Source organism: Ranitomeya variabilis, chromosome 6 (genome assembly GCF_051348905.1).
Source record: "Ranitomeya variabilis isolate aRanVar5 chromosome 6, aRanVar5.hap1, whole genome shotgun sequence".
NCBI lineage: Eukaryota > Metazoa > Chordata > Amphibia > Anura > Dendrobatidae > Ranitomeya > Ranitomeya variabilis.
The window spans coordinates 15387420-15399978 of record NC_135237.1 but is presented as its reverse complement, the minus strand read 5'-3'; the positions used below and the strand labels follow the sequence as shown (position 1 = coordinate 15399978).

Here is a 12559-nt window from a genome sequence, read left to right as displayed (position 1 = left end):
TGTTATCTGTTGGCTGAGCGGTAACAGATGATCACGTGAAGGATCCAGCGAGGAAAAAAAGGGAACATGTGATCCCAAACATCAGGGCTACCGTCCCGGCGTGACCAAGTAGGCAGATCGCAGATTAGACCGTCCATGGTCCATATATATTACCCAGCATGCCTTGGAGTACTGAGCATGTGCACATCAGCTTTCTGACACACTGGGCATGCTCAGTACAACTGTAGCCCCGCAGCCTCCGTCATGGACCCTTGCCCTGCGCACGCCGCGTGTCTCAGTCACGGCCCCTTGCCCTGCGCACGCCGCGTGCCTCAGTCACGGCCCCTTGCCCAGCGCACGCCGCGTGTCTCAGTCGCGGACCCTTGCCCTGCGTACGCCGCATGTCTCAGTCGCGGACCCTTGCCCTGCGTACGCCGCGTGTCTCAGTCGCAGACCCTTGCCCTGCGTATGCCGCATACCTCCGTCGCGGACCCTTGCCCTGCGTATGCCGCGTGCCTCAGTCGCGGACCCTTGCCCTGCGTACGCCGCGTGTCTCAGTCGCGGACCCTTGCCCTGCGTATGCCGCATACCTCCGTCGCGGACCCTTGCCCTGCGTATGCCGCGTGCCTCAGTCGCGGACCCTTGCCCTGCGTACGCCGCGTGTCTCAGTCGCGGACCCTTGCCCTGCGTACGCCGCGTGTCTCAGTCGCAGACCCTTGCCCTGCGTATGCCGCATACCTCCGTCGCGGACCCTTGCCCTGCGTATGCCGCGTGCCTCAGTCGCGGACCCTTGCCCTGCGCACAGCCAAAATAGCTGGCGCACTACAAATATGCGTAATATACAAAAAGCGGGGGTGCAGCAGAGTGGCTAGAGTTTAACAGCTGATAGAACAAGAAAAGTAGCCACCCATAAAACCTGCACACCACCAATGAATAGTGAAAAAAGGAACAGCTTTATTGGTAAACAATGGTTAAAAACAGAATAAAAACATGAAAAATACCCATATCCACCCATATGTCTGCTCAAAATACATACAAAGAGTATAAATATGCATGAAAATATCCATCATAACAAACAGCCACCTGGCATAGACAAAAGGGCTGCAATACTAGCAAAGAAATATATAAATATTACAGTACAATACTAAATCTGATAACCAAACGATAGCCAGATATTGCTACGGAGAATATATAACGTAGTGGTCCATGAACCCCTGTAGGTGATAATCTCAGCCTAGTCAAAAAAGGCCCCAAGCACCATGAACGGTAGCCCACAATGTGAGATAATGCTCACGGTGAGTGACAATACCCCAAAACCTAGGCAAGTAAGAGACCAAAATGCACATAGAAAATATCACCAAATAAACCTACAGGTAAGTATGGAAGCCTGAGTAGCCGGAGGCAAGAGCAGAGCAACAGGGTGGAGGGACCCAACGCGTGTCGCGGCGTCAAAGAGCCGCTTTGTCAGGGGAAGTGACTTACCAACCATAGCGTTGTCCTTATATATCAGTATACCCGGTGCCGAGTACAAACACGTGTGTGGCAGAACGGTGGTGACGCACGAGACCGGAACTGGAAGATAGCAGTGGGCACAGCCCATGGAGCGGCGCATGCGCATACAGCAGGGGAGAAAAATGAAAGTAATGGGCAGACGTCTCTGCCCATAGTGCACTACTGCGCACGCGCCGTCAAAATAGACAGCGGTCTGCAGAGGAGCCAGGAAGAAAGGCGCGGCATAGGCCTAGCGCACTAAGGAGGGGTAATAGTAGACAAGTGGCATAGGGCAGCCCCGTGGGCAGAGGTGCAGAGCAACATGAAAGGAAAACGCTGAAACGAAAAAGGTCATGTTATAAAGAGACCTGCATCCATATAAGTTATACATCCAGGGACACAGTAGGCCCACCACTTTTCTTCTGTTACAGTTAACTTTTTGGATCTCGAGGTGAAATGTCAGGATGGCATTCTGTCTACCTGCCTGTACCGGAAGCCCACAGCCGTCAATAGCTTGTTAGAGTATCGCAGCTTCCACCCTAAACACACTAAAGATGGGATTCCGATTGGCCAGTTTCTCAGGGCCAGGCGTAATTGCACTCAGGATCTTGACTTCAGGAGGGAAGCCCGGGACCTCACAATGAGGTTCAGGAATAGGAATTACCCCAGAAGATGCATCTCTTCCGCTTTTCAGAGGGCCAATGCACAAGCACAGGACACCTTGCTGGTTTCCACTAAAAGACGACAAGATAACTATGCACGGTTCATCACGGGCTATCATACCCAATGGAACCAGGTAAGGCGGATCATGAGTGAGCATTGGAGGATTTTATTAACAGATGTACAGACGTCCCAGGTGGTCAGTGCCCGGCCATTAATGACAGCTAGGAGGGCGTTTTCCTTTCATGTTGCTCTGCACCTCTGCCCACGGGGCTGCCCTATGCCACTTGTCTACTATTACCCCTCCTTAGTGCGCTAGGCCTATGCCGCGCCTTTCTTCCTGGCTCCTCTGCAGACCGCTGTCTATTTTGATGGCGCGTGCGCAGTAGTGCACTATGGGCAGAGACGTCTGCCCATTACTTTCATTTTTCTCCCCTGCTGTATGCGCATGCGCCGCTCCATGGGCTGTGCCCACTGCTATCTTCCAGTTCCGGTCTCGTGCGTCACCACCGTTCTGCCACACACGTGTTTGTACTCGGCACCGGGTATACTGATATATAAGGACAACGCTATGGTTGGTAAGTCACTTCCCCTGACAAAGCGGCTCTTTGACGCCGCGACACGCGTTGGGTCCCTCCACCCTGTTGCTCTGCTCTTGCCACCGGCTACTCAGGCTTCCATACTTACCTGTAGGTTTATTTGGTGATATTTTCTATGTGCATTTTGGTCTCTTACTTGCCTAGGTTTTGGGGTATTGTCACTCACCGTGAGCATTATCTCACATTGTGGGCTACCGTTCATGGTGCTTGGGGCCTTTTTTGACTAGGCTGAGATTATCACCTACAGGGGTTCATGGACCACTACGTTATATATTCTCCGTAGCAATATCTGGCTATCGTTTGGTTATCAGATTTAGTATTGTACTGTAATATTTATATATTTCTTTGCTAGTATTGCAGCCCTTTTGTCTATGCCAGGTGGCTGTTTGTTATGATGGATATTTTCATGCATATTTATACTCTTTGTATGTATTTTGAGCAGACATATGGGTGGATATGGGTATTTTTCATGTTTTTATTCTGTTTTTAATCATTGTTTACCAAAAAAGCTGTTCCTTTTTTCACTATTCATTGGTGCTGTGCAGGTTTTATGGGTGGCTACTTTTCTTGTTCTATAAGCCCTTGCCCTGCGCATGCCGCATACCTCCGTCGCGGACCCTTGCCCAGCGCACGCCGCGTGTCTCAGTCGCAGACCCTTGCCCTGCGCACACCATGTGCCTCCGTCATGGACCCTTATCCTGCGTATGCCTCAGTCACAGACCCTTGCCCTGCGCACGCCGTATGCCTCCGTCATGGACCCTTGCCCTGCGCACGCCGTATGCCTCCATCATGGACCCTTGCCCTGCGTATGCCGTGTGCCTCAGTCGCAGACCCTTGCCCGGGGTACGCCGTGTGCCTCAGTCGCAGACCCTTGTCCTGCGCACGCCGCATACCTCCGTCGCGGACCCTTGCCCTGCGTATGCCGCGTGCCTCAGTCGCGGACCCTTGCCCAGCGCACGCCGCGTGTCTCAGTCACAGACCCTTGCCCTGCGCACGCCATGTGCCTCCGTCACGGACCCTTATCCTGCGTATGCCTCAGTCACAGACCCTTGCCCTGCGCACGCCGCATACCTCCGTCGTGGACCCTTGCCCGACGTACGCCATGTGCCTCAGTCGCAGACCCTTGTCCTGCGCACGCCGCATACCTCCGTCGCGGACCCTTGCCCTGCGTATGCCGCGTGCCTCAGTCGCGGACCCTTGCCCAGCGCACGCCGCGTGTCTCAGTCACAGACCCTTGCCCTGCGCACGCCATGTGCCTCCGTCACGGACCCTTATCCTGCGTATGCCTCAGTCACAGACCCTTGCCCTGCGCACGCCGCATACCTCCGTCGTGGACCCTTGCCCGACGTACGCCATGTGCCTCAGTCGCAGACCCTTGTCCTGCGCACGCCGCATACCTCCGTCGCGGACCCTTGCCCTGCGTATGCCGCGTGCCTCAGTCGCGGACCCTTGCCCAGCGCACGCCGCGTGTCTCAGTCACAGACCCTTGCCCTGCGCACGCCATGTGCCTCCGTCACGGACCCTTATCCTGCGTATGCCTCAGTCACAGACCCTTGCCCTGCGCACGCCGCATACCTCCGTCGTGGACCCTTGCCCGACGTACGCCATGTGCCTCAGTCGCAGACCCTTGACCTGCGCACGCCGTGTGCCTCTGTCGCAGACCTTTGCCCGGCGCACCATGCACAGTAAAATCCACAAAACATTTTATTTTTGCCTCTGTGGTTCCGTAAATCCTCAACATATCAGCGAGAAAAAAGAACACCAACTGCAGCAGCGCAGACACTATGGATTCCTCGAGTCTGTCCATGAAGATGTGGGCGCAGCCCCCCACCCCTCAATCTCGGCTACAGCACCCCCTAATGACTGCTCCTGATGCAGCGGCCATTGCATCTGCGGGTTACAGGACGGCAGCAGACAGGCCCCTGGGGAAGAAGCTGACGGTTTTGTCGTGGATTTTGTACTGGTAGATAAGCGTCCGGTGTCGCTCCTGTGTCCTCCGGGTGATGGTCAGCTGTGGGGGGAGACAAGGAAGAATGCTCCAGTCACAACACAAGCAGCAAACGATGACAGACTGCAGGCGCGCCCCAGGCGGTGCTCATAGGTCTCGTCTGCACGGCCCCTCATTACTGCAGCCCCACATGTAAAGGATTGTAACACCAGGGATGTGGGCGAAATACGAGACTGCTGCCCATGGGGGGCGCTGCTCCGAGATAAACCCACCTGTCCATGCACATCCTTACAGAAGCCAGTGACAAGACCCTCCACCTGCAGGAGCAGCCCACTCTGGTGCCACAGAGACTTCAGCAGCCGCTCGTGATCAGAGTCCTCCGATCCATCACCTCCCTGCAGCAGGCAAACCACGGCCCCCTGAGAGAGAGCGAAAGACAGCGGTCACCTGCAGTCCTATGTAACAGTGAGAACTGAGTACAGATAATGTAGTAGATGTCACCTGCAGTCCTATGTAACACCACAGATAACAGTGATAAGTCTGAATACAGATAATGTAGGAAATGTCACCTGCAGTCCTATGTAAACACCACAGACAACAGTGATAACTCGAGTACAGGTAATGTAGTAGATGTCACCTGCAGTCCCATGTAAGCACAGACGATGGATTTTCCATGATGGAGGGCACACACCTGGTACCTGTGACACACGCTCGCCCTGCAGTAGTGGAGGAGGTCTTGCACTTGTAGGGTGGTGACCCCCAGACTGAGCAGCACACTGACATCATCGATAATCAGTACGGGACATTTCCACTGTTCACCTGCAGAGGGCGCTATTGCAGCAGTAATGAAGTCATAGAGGGGTCTGAGGTCGCTCCCGGTCCTAAAAGAGACAGAACGGTGGGAAGGATATTACAGGTTCCCCTCCTGATTGACGCTCCCCATTTTGAGGCCTCCCCCCCCCCCCCCAATCCCCTTCTGTCCTCGCAGTTATATAGTCAGACATGACTTACAGGTCCGTGGCCTAAGCCTCTGAAGAGCCAGCACTGGGGAGGACACAAAACCACAGACCTTAGAAAACGCAGCGGATTCTCAGCTTCAGTCTCTGGGGTCTCTGAAAGGAGCAGGCGGGTGTAAGATCTCAGCCCCTCCAGGAACGACAGCTGCCCCCGATCCCGAGAGCTCACCAGACTCACACCCTGCAAAGTGCAAGCGACAGGAACCTGAGAGGGAGCGCAGCTCCGGAGTAAAATACTGGGAAAGTAACATAATGTATGTACACAGTGACTGCACCAGCAGAATAGTGAGTGCAGCTCTGGGGTATAATACAGGATGTAACTCAGGATCAGTAATGTAATGTATGTACACAGTGACTGCACCAGCAGAATAGTGAGTGCAGCTCTGGGGTATAATACAGGATGTAACTCAGGATCAGTAATGTAATGTATGTACACAGTGACTGCACCAGCAGAATAGTGAGTGCAGCTCTGGAGTATAATACAGGAGGTAACTCAGGATCAGTAATGTATGTACACAGTGACTGCACCAGCAGAATAGTGAGTGCAGCTCTGGAGTATAATACAGGATGTAACTCAGGATCAGTAATGTAATGTATGTACACAGTGACTGCACCAGCAGTATAGTGAGTGCAGCTCTGGGGTATAATACAGGATGTAACTCAGGATCAGTAATGTAATGTATGTACACAGTGACTGCACCAGCAGAATAGTGAGTGCAGCTCTGGAGTATAATACAGGAGGTAACTCAGGATCAGTAATGTAATGTATGTACACAGTGACTGCACCAGCAGAATAGTGAGTGCAGCTCTGGAGTATAATACAGGATGTATGTAACTATTATCATGGTGCACGGACAAGCAGTGATACGGAGATTGGGGGGAATGTAATCGGATATACAGGAGGCAGCAGACGTTTTCACTACACCCATGATCCAGTTTCTGGGACTCACCAGCTTCTGGCCGATGATGTTGTAGTGACTGAATGACTGAGCGAGGGCCACGAAGCAAACGCGACAACCGGCTGCAGAGATAAAACAGTCGTTACCATTGGAGACGACACTAAGCCCCGCCTCTAATACATGACATCATTGGTATCGCTTACCCTTCAGGTAATAGGACAGGAAGTGATGCAGCAGGAAGCCGGCGTCCGTCTTGTGGCCGCTGATCAGGGTGAACTGGCGCTGCAAAATACAAGAGGAATCAGAAACCCCTGAACTAGTGGAACTACAACTCCCAGCATTGTCAGTGGGCTGCAGGTTGGAGGCCTCTGTTCCAGGGGCCACAATGTGACCCTAGGTGATCAGTGCTGCGGCCCCTACATAATATCGGCCTGCGGCCACAGAGGGGAGGGCAGGATACGAGCGATCGCGGCCCCAAAAGGAGAACAATCAGAAATAAAGTAAAACATGTTTTCTGTTTGTCGCTCGTCTTCTCCAGACACAAATAAAAAAATGGAACACAAATGAAAAAAGTCTAGTGTGAACTGGTCCAAAATAATAAAATGGCAGAATTGCTGCACGGAGACAAAAACCTCCAATAACCGATGATGAGAACGTCGCAAAATCAGAGGGAAAACATCGTCCGGAGGGCAGAAACCACAGACGGCTCCACGGGAGGAGAAAACCCCAATATCCAGTGATGAGAACGTCGCACGTACCGAAATCAGAGAAAAACATCGGGCGAAGGGCAGAAACCACGGACGGCTCCACAGAGAAGAGAAAACCCCAATAACCAGTGATGAGAACGTCCCACGTACCGAAATCAGAGATAAACATCGGGCGAAGGGCAGAAACCACGGACGGCTCCACGGAGACGAGAAAACCCCAATAACCGGTGATGAGAACGTCACACGTACCGAAATCAGGGGAAAACATCGGGCGAAGGGCAGAAACCACGGACGGCTCCACGGAGACGAGAAAACCCCAATAACCGGTGATGAGAACGTCACACGTACCGAAATCAGAGGAAAACATCGGGCGAAGGGCAGAAACCACGGACGGCTCCACGGGGAGGAGAAAACCCCAATATCCAGTGATGAGAACATCGCACGTACCGAAATCAGGAAAACATCGGGCGAAGGGCAGAAACCACGGACGGCTCCACGGAGACGAGAAAACCCCAATAACCGGTGATGAGAACGTCACACGTACCGAAATCAGAGGAAAACATCGGGCGAAGGGCAGAAACCACGGACGGCTCCACGGAGACGAGAAAACCCCAATAACCGATGATGAGAACGTCACGCGTACCGAAATCAGAGGAAAACATCGGGCGAAGGGCAGAAACCACGGACGGCTCCACGGAGACGAGAAAACCCCAATAACCGGTGATGAGAACGTCACACGTACCGAAATCAGAGGAAAACATCGGGCGAAGGGCGGAAACCACGGACGGCTCCACAGAGAAGAGAAATCCCCAATATCCAGTGACGAGAACGTCCCACGTACAGAAATCAGAGGAAAACATCGGGCGAAGGGCGGAAACCACGGACGGCTCCACAGAGAAGAGAAATCCCCAATAACCGGTGATGAGAACGTCACACGTACCGAAATCAGAGGAAAACATCGGGCGAAGGGCGGAAACCACGGACGGCTCCACGGAGAAGAGAAATCCCCAATAACCGGTGATGAGAACGTCACACGTACCGAAATCAGAGGAAAACATCGGGCGAAGGGCGGAAACCACGGACGGCTCCACGGAGAAGAGAAATCCCCAATAACCGGTGATGAGAACGTCACACGTACCGAAATCAGAGGAAAACATCGGGCGAAGGGCAGAAACCACGGACGGCTCCACAGAGAAGAGAAATCCCCAATAACCGGTGATGAGAACGTCACACGTACCGAAATCAGAGGAAAACATCGGGCGAAGGGCGGAAACCACGGACGGCTCCACGGAGAAGAGAAATCCCCAATAACCGGTGATGAGAACGTCACACGTACCGAAATCAGAGGAAAACATAGGGCGAAGGGCGGAAACCACGGACGGCTCCACGGAGACGAGGAAACCGCGACACAAAGCGGATAATGACGGAACGATCCGGTGGGGAAACGTCAGAGATTTGTGTTTTCTACCATTTGCATCTGGGGGGTTTATTACAAATGGCGGAGGGAACAGTCACGTGGGAAGACGGGGTCTTGTTATATGGGGGCCAGGCTGATAATGGAGGCACAATGTGATGGCAGCTGCGGTACAGCACGGTCTGTCTGTACGGTGCTGTACACTGAGGGCGCCATGTTGGCTCCAGTCCCCGCACACAGCTGCGGGTATCCGGGATACAGCCGGACAACACCCGCGGCGCTCTCACCCGCTCCGGGCTCTCAGGATCCGCCCCCAGCAGGCTGTTCAGCTCCGGATACATTATGCTCTACCCGCGTGGTTACTATGGTGAGAAAGAGACCATCACTTCCGAGATGCTTGACAAGACCAATTTCGTCTCGGCCACCGTAGCCGAACCGCCATCTTATGAGTGGCAGAACTAAGGGGCGGAGGACAAGGTGACGGCATACATGTATGCTGCACTACCCCAGATTGACCAAAGGAGGGAGGCAGAGAGCAGAGGACGAAGAATGTGTAGTAGTATGTACTGCACTACCCAAGAGGGAACAGCAGGGGGCGATAGAGACTGCAAGTCAGTATTGGGGACTCGTCCGATTCCAGGGGCCCCCCCATGTCTCAGGTTCTAATCCTGGGGCCACATGTCCTCCAGCCGGTAACACCCAGAAAGGGGAGGAGACATAACACCCCCCCATAATAACAGCGACATCCACAGTGCCCCCATAATAACAGTGATATCCGCAGTGTCCCCATAATAACAGTGATATCCACAGTGTCCCCATAATAACAGTGATATCCACAGTGCCCCCATAATAACAGTGATATCCACAGTGCCCCATAATAACAGTGATATCCACAGTGCCCCCATAATAACAGTGATATCCACAGTGCCCCATAATAACAGTGATATCCACAGTGCCCCATAATAACAGCGATATCCACAGTGCCCCCATAATAACAGCGACATCCACAGTGCCCCATAATAACAGTGATATCCACAGTGCCCCCATAATAACAGTGATATCCACAGTGCCCCCATAATAACAGCGACATCCACAGTGCCCCATAATAACAGTGATATCCACAGTGCCCCATAATAACAGTGATATCCACAGTGCCCCATAATAACAGTGATATCCACAGTGTCCCCATAATAACAGCGACATCCACAGTGCCCCATAATAACAGTGATATCCACAGTGCCCCCATAATAACAGTGATATCCACAGTGCCCCCATAATAACAGTGATATCCACAGTGCCCCCATAATAACAGTGATATCCACAGTGCCCCCATAATAACAGTGATATCCACAGTTCCCCATAATAACAGCGATATCCACAGTGCCCCATAATAACAGTGATATCCACAGTGCCCCCATAATAACAGTGATATCCACAGTGCCCCATAATAACAGTGATATCCACAGTTCCCCATAATAACAGTGATATCCACAGTGCCCCCATAATAACAGTGATATCCACAGTGCCCCCATAATAACAGTGATATCCACAGTGCCCCCATAATAACAGTGATATCCACAGTGCCCCCATAATAACAGTGATGTCCACAGTGCCCTATAATAACAGTGATATCCACAGTGCCCCCATAATAACAGTGATATCCACAGTGCCCCCATAATAACAGTGATATCCACAGTGCCCCCATAATAACAGTGATATCCACAGTGCCCCCATAATAACAGTGATATCCACAGTGCCCCCATAATAACAGTGATATCCACAGTGCCCCCATAATAACAGTGATATCCACAGTGCCCCATAATAACAGTGATGTCCACAGTGCCCCCATAATAACAGTGATATCCACAGTGCCCCCATAATAACAGTGATGTCCACAGTGCCCCATAATAACAGTGATATCCACAGTGCCCCCATAATAACAGTGATATCCACAGTGCCCCCATAATAACAGTGATATCCACAGTGCCCCATAATAACAGTGATATCCACAGTGCCCCCATAATAACAGTGATATCCACAGTGTCCCCATAATAACAGCGATATCCACAGTGCCCCCATAATAACAGCGATATCCACAGTGCCCCATAATAACAGCGATATCCACAGTGCCCCCATAATAACAGCGATATCCACAGTGCCCCCATAATAACAGTGATATCCACAGTGCCCCCATAATAACAGTGATATCCACAGTGTCCCCATAATAACAGTGATATCCACAGTGCCCCATAATAACAGTGATATCCACAGTGTCCCCATAATAACAGTGATATCCACAGTGCCCCCATAATAACAGCGATATCCACAGTGCCCCATAATAACAGCGATATCCACAGTGCCCCCATAATAACAGTGATATCCACAGTGCCCTATAATAACAGTGATATCCACAGTGCCCCATAATAACAGTGATATCCACAGTGCCCTATAATAACAGTGATATCCACAGTGCCCCCATAATAACAGTGATATCCACAGTGCCCCCATAATAACAGTGATATCCACAGTGCCCCCATAATAACAGTGATATCCACAGTGTCCCATAATAACAGTGATATCCACAGTGCCCCCATAATAACAGTGATATCCACAGTGCCTCCATAATAACAGTGATATCCACAGTGTCCCCCATAATAACAGTGATATCCACAGTGCCCCATAATAACAGCGATATCCACAGTGTCCCATAATAACAGTGATATCCACAGTGTCCCATAATAACAGTGATATCCACAGTGCCCCCATAATAACAGTGATCTCCACAGTGCCCCCCATAATAACAGTGATATCCACAGTGCCCCCATAATAACAGTGATATCCACAGTGCCCCCATAATAACAGCGATATCCACAGTGCTCCCTAATAACAGTGATATCCACAGTGCCCCATAATAACAGTGATATCCACAGTGCCCCCATAATAACAGTGATATCCACAGTGCCCCCATAATAACAGTGATATCCACAGTGCCCCCATAATAACAGTGATATCCACAGTGCCCCCATAATAACAGTGATATCCACAGTGTCCCATAATAACAGTGATATCCACAGTGCCCCCATAATAACAGTGATCTCCACAGTGCCCCCCATAATAACAGTGATATCCACAGTGCCCCATAATAACAGTGATATCCACAGTGTCCCCATAATAACAGTGATATCCACAGTGTCCCCATAATAACAGCGATATCCACAGTGCCCCATAATAACAGTGATATCCACAGTGCCCCCATAATAACAGCGATATCCACAGTGCCCCATAATAACAGTGATATCCACAGTGCCCCATAATAACAGTGATATCCACAGTGCCCCCATAATAACAGTGATCTCCACAGTGCCCCCCATAATAACAGTGATATCCACAGTGCCCCATAATAACAGTGATATCCACAGTGTCCCCATAATAACAGTGATATCCACAGTGCCCCCATAATAACAGCGATATCCACAGTGCCCCATAATAACAGCGATATCCACAGTGCCCCCATAATAACAGTGATATCCACAGTGCCCCATAATAACAGCGATATCCACAGTGCCCCCATAATAACAGTGATATCCACAGTGCCCTATAATAACAGTGATATCCACAGTGCCCCCATAATAACAGTGATATCCACAGTGCCCCCATAATAACAGTGATATCCACAGTGCCCCCATAATAACAGTGATATCCACAGTGCCCCATAATAACAGTGATATCCACAGTGCCCCCATAATAACAGTGATCTCCACAGTGCCCCCCATAATAACAGTGATATCCACAGTGCCCCATAATAACAGTGATATCCACAGTGTCCCCATAATAACAGTGATATCC

General features: G+C 51.3%; 1 protein-coding gene across 1 annotated transcript; it reads right to left on the bottom strand.

The window, feature by feature from the left end:
- Positions 1-4415: 4415 nt before the first annotated feature.
- Positions 4416-9166, bottom strand: ELP6 (elongator acetyltransferase complex subunit 6). The gene is made up of 7 exons (XM_077267889.1): positions 9001-9166; positions 6796-6874; positions 6644-6714; positions 5747-5874; positions 5369-5558; positions 4950-5096; positions 4416-4740 (listed from the first exon to the last, which is right to left on the bottom strand). The coding sequence occupies exons 1-7, from the start codon at positions 9052-9054 to the stop codon at positions 4627-4629; spliced, it is 783 nt and encodes a 260-aa protein (XP_077124004.1). The 5' UTR covers positions 9055-9166; the 3' UTR covers positions 4416-4626.
- Between the last annotated feature and the right edge of the window lie 3393 nt (positions 9167-12559).

Excerpts from the sequence above, each read along its gene's own strand:
- ELP6 (XM_077267889.1), bottom strand. The coding sequence starts at position 9,054 with ATGTATCCGGAGCTGAACAGCCTGCTGGGGGCGGATCCTGAGAGCCCG. Across the intron at positions 6,875-9,000 it reads ATCCTGAGAGCCCGGAGCGG|CGCCAGTTCACCCTGATCAG; the intron begins GTGAGAGCGCCG and ends TGTATTTTGCAG. Across the intron at positions 5,559-5,746 it reads AATCCGCTGCGTTTTCTAAG|GACCGGGAGCGACCTCAGAC; the intron begins GTCTGTGGTTTT and ends TGTCTCTTTTAG.